The sequence below is a fragment of the Saccopteryx bilineata genome, chromosome 2 (genome assembly GCF_036850765.1).
Source record: "Saccopteryx bilineata isolate mSacBil1 chromosome 2, mSacBil1_pri_phased_curated, whole genome shotgun sequence".
In the NCBI taxonomy this organism is placed as follows: Eukaryota; Metazoa; Chordata; class Mammalia; order Chiroptera; family Emballonuridae; genus Saccopteryx; species Saccopteryx bilineata.
In genome coordinates this window covers 342,667,949-342,682,797 of record NC_089491.1, presented here as the reverse complement: position 1 = coordinate 342,682,797, position 14,849 = coordinate 342,667,949, and the positions used below count along the sequence as shown (strand labels likewise).

The 14,849-nt window shown below is 49.4% G+C and overlaps 1 protein-coding gene across 1 annotated transcript in view; it reads right to left on the bottom strand.

The window, feature by feature from the left end:
* Nucleotides 1-14,849, bottom strand: part of TMEM178B (transmembrane protein 178B) — a 320,171-nt gene that overhangs the window by 203,889 nt on the left and 101,433 nt on the right. The window contains exon 2 of the mRNA XM_066262467.1: nt 14,118-14,231. Within this exon, the coding sequence (XP_066118564.1) occupies nt 14,118-14,231 (114 nt within the window). The remainder of the gene's footprint in view (nt 1-14,117; nt 14,232-14,849) is intronic.

The window sequence follows — 14,849 nt, the reverse complement described above, 5'->3', positions numbered from 1 at the left end:
TAATCCCAAAACCAAGCCCCAGGCTACAAGGATTCTCAACACACATTAGTATCACCTGGGTGACGGCCTCACGTGGGCAGCACCTATTTTTAACAAAGTGAGCATAATACATTTTATCTGCCCAACACTGCACAAACTGGCCTTTCACTCAACACTAGCCATCTTGGCTGCTTCTCCTGGTCTACTCCATGTGGTCTCCTTCTGCTCTCTGCTCTGCTCTCTCCTCTAAATGATAATCTCAGGAACCAAGAGAGCAAGCTCCCTTTCTGCCCCCATTTTATAGTGTAGCTTCACAACCTTTAATCCAATATACAAAATAGGGAAGTCTCTAATACAAAGTCACTTCTTTGAGGCATGATTGGATTGTACCACCCCACATCAAAAAGGGTGGGAAAGGCTTAATCCCAAAACCAAGCCCCAGGCTATAAGGATTCTGCCTGCCTTTAGCCCACCCCCCAACACATATTAATATCACCTGGGCGGCGGCCTCCTCGCGGGCAGCGTCATCTTTAACAAAGTGAGCGTAATACATTTTATCTGCCCAACACCCCCCCTTACCCCTCTTTTCTGAAGAGAAAAAAACCCCTAAAGAGAGAGATTAAAGGGGCAAAACTTAGTAACTAATCATAGTTTAACTATAGTTCTCTGGAAGGACTGAGGCTACTACTTGCTAGACAGAGCAAAGAAGGTAAAACTTATCTGAAAACCTCCTCTTCCCCTTCCTTAAGAGCCTTTAGGAGACAATGTTTGCATATCTTAATTAAAAATTCCTACACTGATTCTAACTCTTCCTCCCCTCCTGGAGTCCTGAGAGTGACCTATACCTCTAGACAAAGGGATCACGAGCTCACTCCCCTTGCTTGAAAAACCTGCATTCTATAACATTTTATATGCTTTCTAATAATCATCCCTTTTGAAATCCTTTGTATGTATAAAAACTTGTAAACTAAACAAAGCCCCAACACTTTTAGCAAAGGTAATTTCATTTAGCTTCTCTCCTTATCCTAAATTAAACATTTCATTGTGGCAACAGGGATGGGGGGTAGACCCTAGAAGATTTGAGAATGTCTTTGCCAAGTATGTAAAACATTTATCACTACTGTGTTATCTTGTGGTCTTGATATGCGGGAATGCTTTCTCCTTTTAATAGATCCTATAGATAAATGTTGTAAGCTTGTTAGTAATTGACTATTGTACCATGCTCGCCCTCCTTACCCACCCCAAACAGTACTTGATTTTGTATAAAAGCAGGCTCAGAACTATATAAGAGCCTACATGATTTGGGACCGTGCCCCATGTAGCTAGCCAGTTAATTAGTAAACTCCTCAAATTTCTTCTGTATCCTGCCTTGGTGTCTCTATGTAACCCATGGATTAAAGTACAATTACTGGCGCCAGTTGACTCAGCGGTAGAGCGTCGGCCTGGCGTGCGGGGGACCCGGGTTCAATTCCCGGCTAGGGCACATACGAGAAGCGTCCATTTGCTTCTCCACACACCCCCCCCCTTCCTCTCTGTCTCTCTCTTCCCCTCCCGCAGCCAAGGCTCCATTGGAGCAAAGATAGCCTGGGTGCTGGGGATGGCTCCTTGGCCTCTGCCCCAGGCGCTAGAGTGGCTCTGGTTGCGGCAGAGCGACGCCCCGGAGGGGCAGAGCATCGCCCGCTGGTGGGCAGAGTGTCACCCTGGTGGGCATGCCGGGTGGATCCCGGTCGGGCGCATGCGGGAGTCTGTCTGACTGTCTCTCCCCGTTTCCAGCTTCAGAAAAATACAAAAAAAAAAAACATAAAATAAAGTACAATTACTTTACAACACCCTACCTCCCTTGTTGGGACTTAAGCTCCATCTTTTCCCCATGGTCCTAGCTATGAAAAAGTTCCCAGGGGACTCAGACCTGGACAGAGTTTCAGCCCGCCCCCTCTCATCCAGCTGATGGGTTACAAGCTTCAAGGCCAACCTATCTCCCTACAGTTCTCAGTCCTTCTTAGCCAATAAGACAGGACGGCAAATTCCACGACCACAGCCAGCACCACCCATGGCCCCAGAAGGCACTGAGGTGAAAATAAGGAGTACTCCTGCTCCCACAATGGTAATATCACCTCTACTGCCCCCCTCCACCCACAACCAAACAGGATCTTCCATCCTCTCCTCTGGACCCTCCTTTCCCTGTACCCCCCAGCCCTCTTGTGGTATCCTCTGTCGGGATACGTGTTTTCATTTTGGAAATGTCAGCCTTCCTGGAAGGCAAGAATGGGCTATACAGCAGTTAGAAGAGAGGCATTTCCATACTTCCCTCAACAATTTCAATACAGATGTCCTCAAGTTGTGTTCATATTCAAAGTTCTGAAAATGTTACTTTTTAGACACTTAGTATGCAAATCCTCATTTAGAGCTTACGTTATTTCTAAACGGCAATCATATTGGACAGAACTGACAAATCAGAGGGCTGCATCCTGCCGCTATCCGCTATCCCACCAAGGATTCCCCACACCCACGATTTTCTGCTCTGAAGCTCCTTTCACAACATGCCACACTGTTGCCACTCAGCAAATAATACTCCCAGCCACTTTCTACTCCCACACCATAAACATCTGATGGAAGCTCCCATCACACACACACACACACACACACACATACACACACACACACACACTCTGCAGACAGCATACCCACAACAGACCCACCAACACACACCGCCTGCATGAGGCAAATTCACCCCCACAGGCCACATAGAGTCACAGAGGAAAGGCCCCTGAGTCCATGATATGTCATTTCCAAGCCTTCCCGCCAGACCCTGTGGGGACCTCTGCACTTGGCACAGCCCTGTGTTCCGATAATAACAGCACCTGGTAGTACTGCTGGGTCACCAGACTTCACAGGATCGCCAGGTGATTCTGCAAGAATCATTTTATTTAAAATTTTATTCTAACTCTCAAGATAGGTATGATTTACCTCCATTTTACCAACAAACTGCACTGGGTTCAAAACACTTACGTTTGCCCAGGATCATATACCTAGAGGGCAATAGAGCTGGAACTCAACCCAACTGCCCCCCCCCTTCATGGAGCTTGAAGCTATTTCTAAATGAAGGAAGACGATGGAGACTTGAGCTAGAGATTTGAGCCTAGATATTAGGAGGATGCCAGAGGATGGTCATCGATAACACCAAAAATGCAGAAAGAAGAAGAAAGGGAGGGAGGGAGGGAGGGAGGGAGGGAGGGAGGGAGGGAGGGAGGGAGGAAAAATAGAGGAAGAAAGGAAGGCAGGGAAGGAGGGTGGGAGGGAGAAAAAATAGAGAAAGGAAGAAAGGAAGGCAGGGAAGGAGAGAGGGAGGGAGGGAGGGAGGGAGGGAGGGAGGGAGGGAGGGAGGGAGGGAGGGAGGAAAAATAGAGGAAGAAAGGAAGGCAGGGAAGGAGGGAGGAAGGGAGGGAGGGAGGGAAGACATCTGTCCTCTTCCATGCTGTTTACCCAACTAACAAAACGAAATGTGGAAGGAGAGCAAATTACCACTATAACCAAATAAAATCAGACAAATGCACAAGCAAAAGTCCTGCTTCTTTCTGTGAGAGGCTGTGCTAAATGTGACAATATTCCGTTTCCCAGCTCCCAGCAAGAGCCTGCCCATGCTCCCTGCTCCTCTGAGCCCTCTCTGACCACCGATGCCCTCCAGACCAAAAGTTCTCAGACTTTAATGTGTTAAAAATCACACAGATTTGCCCTAAGTAGCTCAGTTCGTTAGAGTGTCATCCTGAGATGTCAAGGTTGTAGGTTCGATCCCTGGTCAGGGCACATACAAGAAGCAACCAACGGATGCATAAATGGGTGGAATAACAGATCAATGTTTCTCTCTCTATCTCTCTCTCAATATAATTTTTTTTAATCTTAAAAACAAAGTCTGTTGGGTTGGAAAAAAAACAATCACACAGATTCCTGCCCACCCCCACCCCCAGAGATTCTGACTCAATAGGTCTGGGCTGTGCTCGAGAATTTGCATTTCTGACAAGTTCCCAGATGCTGCTGGTCCAGGGACCACTCTGAGTAGCACTGTTCTAGATTCTGATAGGACCTTTACAACATGATAGAACTGATCGCTTTTCCTGTTAGGTCATCTTGGTTCCCAGATACCTCTCCTCGGCCCTCTGTGTGGTCCTACCACCATCCTCAGAAGCTCCTGAAACCCCTTTCACAATGTGCCACAGTGTTGCCACTCAGCAAATAATACTCCCAGCCACTTACACACACACACACACACACACACACACACAGCCTGGAATGAATCCTGATCACAATTTGAAACTGCTACTCTGGCTTAAAAGGTCTCCTATCTTGTTTTGGCCATGAGACCCCTGAGCCTTGTACCCTAGTTCTAAAAACAGGGCTTCCCTCATAACCACTGTTCTCTCTGTCTTATTCTAACTCCCTGCTACTCCAGATTTCTTGCAGGACTGGGGCCTGCCCTGATTGGGCCAAGCCTCCTCCCTGTCAAGTCCTGCAGTCCCGAAGCCCCACAGGAGGCAGTCACATCTGCTGACCCACAGCCTCAGTGACAAGTGTCTGCTGCCCAGACATCTGTGTCTCACCCAACCCAGACTCCCTATTACTGAGCTGTGCCTGCCCCACGGAACTCTCAGCTTCCGGCCTGGTTCCACCCCTCACTGCCTGGACAATGAGCTCTGACTGTCTCACCTGTTGGAAAGATGAATCACCTGCCACATTCAGCACCTGGAGCTGGGACAGATCCCCTTAGGAGGCAGACCCTAGACCAGGCGTGGCCAACAGTTTTTGCCCCCGGGCCAGATTAGAACAAAAACTTTTTCATGGGCCTGACAAAATATTAAAATTAAAAAGTGTTAAATACAAAAACGATTCATTTAAGTAAACAAAATTTTATTATGTAATTTGTTTATGAATAAATGTGAGTGAGTGAAAAAAATTTTAATATACAATATTATTTTAATAAAAATATATTTTATGTCGGCCTAGTGTGCGGAGGACCCGGGTTCGATTCCCGGCCAGGGCACACAGGAGAAGCGCCCATTTGCTTCTCCACCCTTCCGCGGCGCTTTCCTCTCTGTCTCTCTCTTCCCCTCCCGCAGCCAAGGCTCCATTGGAGCAAAGATGGCCCGGGCGCTGGGGATGGCTCTGTGTCCTCTGCCTCAGGCGCTAGAGTGGCTCTGGTCGCAACATGGTGACGCCCAGGATGGGCAGAGCATCGCCCCCTGGTGGGCAGAGCGTCGCCCCTGGTGGGCGTGCCGGGTGGATCCCGGGCGGGCACATGCGGGAGTCTGTCTGACTGTCTCTCCCTGTTTCCAGCTTCAGAAAAATGAAAAAATATATATATATATATTTTTTTTTTTAATAAAAATATAATTACATACCATATAAATATCCAAACTGTATCACAATCAATCGAAACAATATTTAAATAATAGAATGAGCTTGAAAGGGTTATACTGCAAATAAAACAATTATTTCGTTTTACAAACAGCCTGGACACGTTTTCAGTTATCAACTGCAGCTATTGTCTATGCTATAGTGCCACCTGATTCAGCACACTTGACCACAAAAATAACGAATTGTTTGACCTTGGGTGCGCACTGGCAAACTCTGCCTAAAAGAATGTGGGTTTCACATCCCCGCTAAATGTCAAACAGTTCGTATCGAGTACAGACCAATACAAAAGTTGTAAGTCTTTATAATGGAATTTTTAAAAAAAATAAAGAAGTATCACAAATCCATTCGACCAATTATTGGAAGTTAATCCTAGATTAGTCACACGCGGAATTCTTTTCCACGTATCACTATCTTCTTAAATATCTCGATTTCCAATAATCAAAGACGCTTCCACTTCTGAGTAGCTGAGATTTTAAAGTAGCAGAGAATATTAAAAATTTAATCGCGGGCCGCATAAACTCATTACGCAGGCCGGATCCAGCCCACGGGCCGTATGCTGGCCATGCCTGCCCTAGAACATTCCCACTTCTGCCTCGCTATAAGAAAAAAACAACAGCCCATGCTTGTGTGATATGGTAGCTTTGTCTTGCATTTTGCATGTATTTCCCCTGCAACAACTGCTTGTGGATTTAAGTGTGGAGGTCGAGACCTGTGATGTGCGCACGTGGGCAGCATTGGCCCACCCTCTCTGGGTCGTCAATAAGGAGGAAGCAATGAGCAGTTTGATCCCTTGCCTGGTTGGCACCTGGAAATACATGGTCCAATTTGGAAAGCAGAATACCTTTTAATATCCCCTCCAGCACCTGCCACAGGGCTCCTCCCGGAACGGGCACCACATGAATAGTGAATGCATAAATGAACAAACGACAAAGGATGCCAGTTGGGTTGCGCCCAGTTCTCTTCTCTTCTTCGGTGTCTTTATCAGTATGCTCGGCAGGAAGAAAGCAACGTCCAAGCTGCAGAAGCTGAGAGAATGCCTCCAGGCCACACTTCCCACTAATCCCCGGCACGGATCTGGACCCACACATTCAGATGAGCTGTGGCTGCAACACGGCAATTACACCTGCACGGTGGTTCTCAGGTTTGCTTCAGATGCTTTTAACAGGAAGGGTTGTAGCCCTGGCTGTGTTTTTCAGTGGATAAAGTATCCTCCCGGCAAGCTGAGGTTGCAAGTTCAATCCCCAGTCAGGGCACATACAAGAAGCAACCAATGTTATACACAACTAAATGGAACTAAGTAGAACAACAAGTTGATGCTTCTTTCTCTCTCTCTCCCCCTCCCTCCCCCCCATCAATAGGGAAAAAAAAAATTTTTTTTTAAGAAAAGGATGTACCTTTCCCCACCCCACCCCTACTCCAGTCCTCATCCGTTCCCTCCTCCTAAGACCCCTTCATTTCTGTCACTGACCCAAGTAGGTGGGATGAACAGCTGCATGTGTGTTAAATTTTAAAGTATCTCCACACAACCTTTAATCACCTCACTGTCATTCCTTTGGGTTGGGTCCCCTAAGAGATTAAAATGCTATCAGGGAAAGTGATCCAAGAAGACATTAACACCTTAGCTCAAGCAAGCTCATCAAATTAGTCAAGACGATGTCTTGCAGACCTCTGAGGAGATAGGACAGAGCACAGGTAGGTTTTGATGGAGATGAGGAGTGTCCAGCAGCAGTTCCTGCTGCAAAAGCAGGTCTAGGTGCAACACCACATCGAGGAGTTTGTGTTCTCCGCCTGGCTTGCCACACAAACACCCCCGGAGCCTGGGAGAGTGGGCACAGGGCGGCCTGCAGGCTGCAGGCTGTGTGTCTCCTAAAGGTTTATGACATCCCCTGCAAGGGCTGGGTCAGGACCGCTTTGCAAAGCGCTGAGACTTTAGACTACCAAGTGACATGCGGCGATGCCCTGTTGGTTGAGTTTCGGTGCTACCGAGCTTTCTCAGTTCCAGGGACGGTTTCATGCTTGCAATGATCCCTGCGGACACCAGTCTTGCACGAGAGAGGCAGCTCATACCAGATTGCACACAGTAAGAGCCTCGCAAGGGCTGGGTTCCATGCTGCCAGCCGCAGGGGAAGTAAAATGGCTGACACGGCAGGAGACTTAAGCTTCTAACGTCTGGGATGTTTACCTCATTAAGCTGTTTTACATAACATCAGCCAAAAACAGAAAGAAAAAAAAATAGCTGGAGGGAGCCTGCTGGAGTTCAGACCCGGATTCTGAGTCCTTGGTCTCATATCCCTCCGAGACCAAGATGGGACCTGTAGGCAGCCCCTTCGTCCTGGCTTGGTGGCCTGGTCTGCGAAGGAGCCAGCAGGGAGGGAGCTCATCCTAGGAGCCCCCACAGCACCCTCCGAGGGGCATGGTGGCTGATATGAACAAAGAGGTGGTAGCTGTTATAATCATGTCTGCTCTTTTTTGTTTTGTTTTGTTTTGTTTTTTTGTTTTTGTTTTTTTTTTTTTGAAGCTGGAAACGAGGAGAGACAGTCAGACAGACTCCCGCATGCGCCCGACCGGGATCCACCTGGCACACCCACCAGGGGCAACGCTCTGCCCACCAGGGGGCGATGCTCTGCCCCTCCGGGGCGTCGCCCCGCCACGACCAGAGCCACTCTAGCGCCCGGGGCAGAGGCCAAGGAGCCATCCCCAGCGCCCGGGCCATCCCTGCTCCAATGGAGCCTTGGCTGCGGGAGGGGAAGAGAGAGACAGAGAGGAAGGAGAGGGGGGGTGGAGAAGCAAATGGGCGCTTCTCCTATGTGCCCTGGCCGGGAATCGAACCTGGGTCCCCCGCACGCCAAGCCAACGCTCTACCGCTGAGCCAACCGGCCAGGGCCTGTCTGCTCTTTTTATCCCAAGCCTTATGGTCCCGCATTCATCCTGTCGTAACCAGGGATAGCTGAGGACCCGGGATCCAAGCAACAACTCGGGCTGCGAGGCAAGTCCAGTGGGTAGATGAGCAGGCTGGCCCAGGAGCTGCCAGGCCAGTCCATCAAGAAAGCAAAAGGCAGGTGCTATTGGACAAAGAGCTAACTTAGGTCCAAGACCAGAAGGCCGAGGCCAGTGGAGAGAGGCAAGGAGCAGCCTGGAGCCCCAGAGGCGGGTGGTACCGGGGGTGTGGCTGGAGGGAGTCATAGACACACCAGGAGGCTGGACATAGACACACCACATCAGGGGCAGGACTGCTAATTCTGAAAGAGGGGAGGGTGTGAAAGAGGCCCTGGGAGCGGCCAGGTGAGAAGGGACCAGGTAGGGCGGGACCAAGCAAAGTAAGAGTTCAATGCCAACAGCCACACCAGAGCAGCAGGACAGGCTGAGTTCTTACCACACAGCCTGGGCAGGGGCTGGTCCCCAAGACTAAACTAATTAATCTACAGGTCCCCACTGTGTGGGGACAGAGCCAAATGTGTCATTCACGGGTCTGCACCAGACAAGAAGACAGTCTGGATTTTATTTCTTCTCCCTCTTGGCCTCATGTCCACGAAATGTCCTTGCTCCTCCCCAAGGCCCCCTCTCCTGTCTTCTCCCTACCTGCTTAACTACCTGTCTCCTTTCCCCTGATCCCACTGTCCAGGGCCCCTTGTGAGTGAGTGTCTGTGTCTACGGGGGTGGGGTGAGTGCCCTCAGGAGCACAGCGTGGGAGCAGGGAGGCGGGGAGACGGTCATCTCTCTTTCTCCCTCCCTCCCTGGCCAGCTGGGAATGTGCCATGTGACCACCCAATCTAATTAGCTGAAATATCAAGTCCTGACAGAAGGAGGCTTTAAAACAAACAAATAAATAAACAAACAAACAAAAATCCTCCAGCATTCCTGGCTCTCAGACTCTTGAAAGATAACAAAGGTGTGATTGCAGGGAAGTGAAGATCAGGCTCCCCAATTCCCACAGCTGGGGGCAATTGACTGGGGTGGGAAGAACTACATCTTTTTTTTTTTTAATTCAGTGATAGGCGGAGAGCAGAGACAGACTCCCACATGCTCCCTGACCGGGATCCATCCAGCAAGCCCCTTACCAGGCGATGCTCTGCCCATCTGGGCCAGGGCTCCATTTCTCGGCAACTGAGCTATTTTAGCACACCTGAGGCAGAGGCCATGGAGCTGTCCTCAGTGCCCAGGGCCAACTTTGCTCAAATCATTCTAGCCATGGCTGCAGGAGAGGAAGTGGGGAGAGAGTGAAAGATGGAGAAGCAGATTGTCATTTCTCCTGTGTGCCCTGACTGGGGATCGAACCCTGACTGGGGATCGAACCCAGGACTTACACGTACTGGGGATCGAACGCTGTACCACTGAACCAACCGGCCAGGGCTGGGAAACTCCATCTTAAAAATGCCGAGCAGCATGAGAAAACCTGAGCTCACAGGCACTGCATCTCAGGGCTCCGACCCAGAGGGAACCTCCATGGCAGCTGCCCAGAGTCCCTGCCAAGCAGATTGGGAGATCTGGCAGTGAGAAAGGGCTGCCTGTCTCACATCTTCCAGGGGGAGACCCCTGCAAGCCCCCCCAGAGTCTACTAGTGCAGCCCCAGGCCCAGCTGCCCGGACCATGCCTTCTCCGACTCCTGTATGCTTGGTCCCCATCATGGGTACCCATCATGTGTGGGGGGGCTCCCCTCCCAGTCATCTCTCCTTGCTCTGCTACTGGGCAGTGTCCCAGCCCCTGGCTGTGCTAAAAGGACATGTCAAAGGGTCCAGTGGCAGTGAGAGCAAAGGCCGAGCCACTCGGATGACCTCAGCGGCTCTTGGCGGTGGTGCAGGACACAGAATTCTGCAAACAAGCACTGTACGCTCACACCGAAGAGCCTGCGGAAGGAGATAGCACCATTTAAGATGCCGCGGCCATGCCAGCCTACTACTACCCTGACCCCTGCTCATCTGATTCTGTCGTATTCAGAACATTAAGCCAGAAAACTCATCAGAGAGTGCCACTGGCCAAGTTCATCCCCTGCCGTCACCACCCTGTCCTCGGCCCGGTGGCACTTGTCTGTCCTGCTCTAGCTCTGGAAGTGGCCAGAGGATCTGGGTCAGGAGCGCAGTGCACGCAGAGCCCACAGAGGTTGGGCGAGCGCTGCCCAGTCACTGGGGCCTGAGGGGAGGCAGCAGGCAGGCAGGGTGGCGGGTGGGCTGCCCTGGGCAGGCAGCCAGGCCTGGGTGAACTGAAGGCTCCAGTCCCAACTCCAGGACTTCTGCCTTTTGCCAGGGAGCTCCGGCCAGGGTGGGAACGACAAACTAGGGACACACAGTATGTCACCTGCAAATGAGGTATTCAGACCTCATACATGGAGACCAACACACACACACACACACACACACATACACACACACACACACACACAGGGGTTTGATTTTTCTGGCCTTCCCAAGGTGGTTATTATCTCTTTACACTTGGATTTGAAAGCCTTCCACTTGCTGGTCACCTGACCAGAGGGTGAATGAGCTCAGACCAGGTAGTTAAACTTCTCATGTGTGGGGCTGGCTGCTCCAAACCTCAGCATAAGTTTTGAACTAAACTGCTTTTCCCATCGGAAATGTTTTCCCACATCCACAGTTGATGATCACATGCAAATTCCTGGTGAAAAATGTATAACCTAAGTCAGGGGTCCCCAAACTTTTTACACAGGGGTCCAGTTCACTGTCCCTCAGACAGTGGGGGAGGGCCGGACTATACAAAAAACTATGAACAAATCCCTATGCACACTGCACATGTCTTATTTTAAAGTAAAAAAACAAAACAGGAACAAATACAATATTTAAAATAAAGAACAAGTAAATTTAAATCAACAAACTGACCAGTATTTCAGTGGGAACTATGCTCCTCTCACTGACCACCAATGAAAGAGGTGCCCCTTCCAGAAGTGTGGCGAGGGCCGGATAAATGGCCTCAGGGGGCTGCATGCAGCCTGCAGGCCGTAGTTTGGGGACCCCTGACCTAAGTTAACCAAAGTCCAAAATATTTACCAGAAGTTTGTTTCAGGAAAAAGAAAAAGAAAAAGAAATCCAACATCTTTCCTTTGGCAGAAATGATCTACTGAGAAAAATTATAGAATGTACGCTGTTCTGGTCAAATTATAATAAAACAATAACCAATCTCATATCAAGGCAATGTATTTGATCCCACTGACAACATAAAAAAAATTAAAGACTCTCCAGTAAAAAAGTGAGTCTGATTTTTTTTTTTTTAATGTCCAAAGCTTGATGTTAGGAGTGTGGTAATCTTGGTAGTTTCTACTTTATTTCCAAAGGGGTTTCCGGCCCACTTCCCACCTAATGCCGTCAACATCTGACCTTTGAAAATTAAAATGGACGTTTCCTGTGCTTCCCCATTATGCCAGCATTGCCAATAACACGCAGCACCAACCTCAGATGAGACAGGTGCTCACCTGCCCTGTGGCTAAAAATAGCTGTCATGAATGTCAGGGCCAGCAAATGTTCTGTGGCCGCTTCTGAGCCCATTAGGCCCTTCAGTAAAGGAGGCAGGTGAGCCTCACAGTGAACAGCAGCCCCCCACCCCCACCCCCCCGCACCCGCACGGGGTACCTCAAACCTTTGCAAATGTCAGTGGCTGAGGCAGCTTTGACCGGTTAAAAATAGATGTGTGAGCACCCCAATTCACAGCGTAAACTGCACACGGGATTTTTGCACAATCCAGCAGCACCGCAGTGCAGGGATGAGGACACCAGGGAGACCGGGCCGAGAACATCCCACACACCTTAGCATTTAGTCTCCTCAGTGGAACGCATTTTCAGTGACGCCGCCAGGAGTGACCTCATTGAATTCCAGATGTCCACGGCGTAGCCAGCCCACACAGCTCTACCAGGTCTCCCTCGAAGGGAGCCTGTGCAACCGACACTAAAAGAAGTCACCTTACAGAAAAAACATTCACAAACGATCTTCATGGCTTGAGGCAATTTTACTCTATCGTAATTGTTGTGTTGCCTTGTAATTGTTTGCTGAGTGAATGTGGCTCTCTTCCCCTCACCCCCTTCTACCTCCAGATGTGAGCTCCCGGAAGACCTCCCAGGGGCCTCAGTAGCTGCTGTGTGCTGGATACATAAAGAAACTCAGCACCTTTGGTTGAATTGAGTGAATTTGAGTCGAAGCTCCTATGTCAATAACTTCCTTCTTTGATTCCATTAGGACCCCCGTAACTTAAATGCTATGTATAAGTGGCTACACAGCAAGGCTCATTGTGTGCCCTGAACATCCCTTCAGGCGTCTGTGACTGACTGCACTAGTCCCGTGCAATGTGAAATGGAAGCAGGCACGGCCAGGTAGTTATGAAGTCAGATCTTGGCACATCTACCTCCAAAAAGAAAATGAAGAGCCCCATCATTAGACACTCGAGGGCAACTCTCACATTAGAACTAAATAAGCACATGGTGTGCTTCGCTGATTGGCTAACACACAAGGATGGTCTCTGAACAGGGCCCTCTGTCCCCATGTGCTGGTTACTGCCTCTGATAAATGACAAAGCTTGTAGGGGCAACTGTTTGGGTAATGCCTTTCCATCCACGGATGCCTGCCTTATGATTTTGGGCCAGTGTCATGGACTAACGACCATCCGGACACCTGGCCACAATCTTCTTCTGGAGGCCCATGAATAATCAGTCTGTTCTGTTTCAGTCTACTTGTCTCTCCCCCCCCCCCCAACCCAAACTAGGGATGTCTGATGAAAGCCCAACCATCCAACCAAAAAATGAAATACCCACTGCTAGACGCCAGGCATGCCAAAGATAACCAGGCAACAATAAGGTGAAAAAAAAAATACTCATGGCCTTCTTCAAAGTTTACCATCCTTGTTAAGAAACAATAAAAGGCCCTCCTTCACATATCAATGTAAAGTGAATCTTAACCTTGAGACATATGAAAAAAAAACTGGAGTAGCAGAGAAATGACCAATGTAACAAAGGAAGCAAGGCGCTCACTAGGCGTAAGGATGTGCTCGCCTGAAGAACCATGCCAGCCATGAGGGTGAGCCTTCCTGACGCGCACAGCAGGCACCCGCCCCCGTGGAGCAGAGGGTAAAAATAGCTGGCTAACTCTGCGTGCTCATTAAGTTCCCCTTCCGTCATAATTTATGTCTCTGAGGATCGCTGATCAAGAAATCTCCCCAACAACATAAGCAGATATTGTGATCTTGGCTGGGTGACTGCATGAGAACCAGGGTCCCAATGCCCATCATGCCAGGGGAAACAGAAACTTGTAAGTCGAAGACCAGGTCCTACCCCTTGGTGACCTCACTCAAATGCCAATTCCCAATGCGGTGTAGCCGGGGATGAACAGGTTGCCACAATAATGCTCCACGCAACCTGGAGACATGCTAGAATTAAATCCTAGGGGTCGGCTTGGTCAGGGAGGTGAAGGCTTAGATGCCTGCCAGGGTAGTGAAGGAAGATCACTGTTCCTTGACTCATGGCTAGTTGTTTTTTTGGTTTTGTTTTTGGTCTAGTTTTAGAAGCCAACTCCTCCAATCTATAACCTATAATGCAATCAAAACCAAATGAGGCAATGCTGACCCACAGATGTTGACACTTGAAGGAATTGCCACCATGTTCTGAGACGCCCACTGGTCTCAGAAGGAGGTGCATCCAACTGTCCAGACCAAGCTATCGATGGGCCTTCAACACCCTACACCCCCGCCAGCCGTCCAAAGGTCACGGTCAAAGAGAGGAACTCAGGTGTACTTACGCAGGGCATGCCACTCATCCTGACGGATGGTCTTGGTGATGTTGAAAGTGAGGTTCCTGGGGATGGTGGCTGAGGAGTAGTGGTATTTGATATACGTGCATCGCTCGATTTCTCCTGGCAAAGACAGACAGAAAACCAAACGTTAATGAGGCAGCAACCATTTGGGGGCTAGTTTCCAGGATCCAATTTTCTGTCCTGGGGAAAAGGTCTGGTTTCATACTGAGCCTGGAGACACCTACAGTTGATACACAGCAGTGACTTTGACTCCAAAAGAGCAGGAGAGTAGATCTAGAGTCAAACACCACTGATGGAGATAGAAAAGCACACACCGGCATCACTCAGAGGTGGGGAGAGCCACAGTTGAGGCTGATAGCATGCTGAGAAGGTGGGACCCACATTTGTTTCATCTGAAGAAAATCAACTTACAGGTCAAGGCATCAAAGGACATTAACAGTTTGCACCACCACCCCACCCCATCCCGGACCAACAGAGAGCAGGCTTCAACCTTAATAAGGTCATCTGCGCTCATGACATGCACTGCCTTGTGGAATGCCAAGCCATTGGGGGCCTCTTCCCTTTTCTCTGTCCCATCCCCCAACCTCACCTCTGAACACAAAGCATCCAGATCAACCTGTATCTCCTCAAATCAGTCTTCTCTCCGATTTCTTGGACAAAATTACAGCCTCTGAACATGCTCAACGCCTGGCCCGCTAGGACCTTTACTGGTAAGTT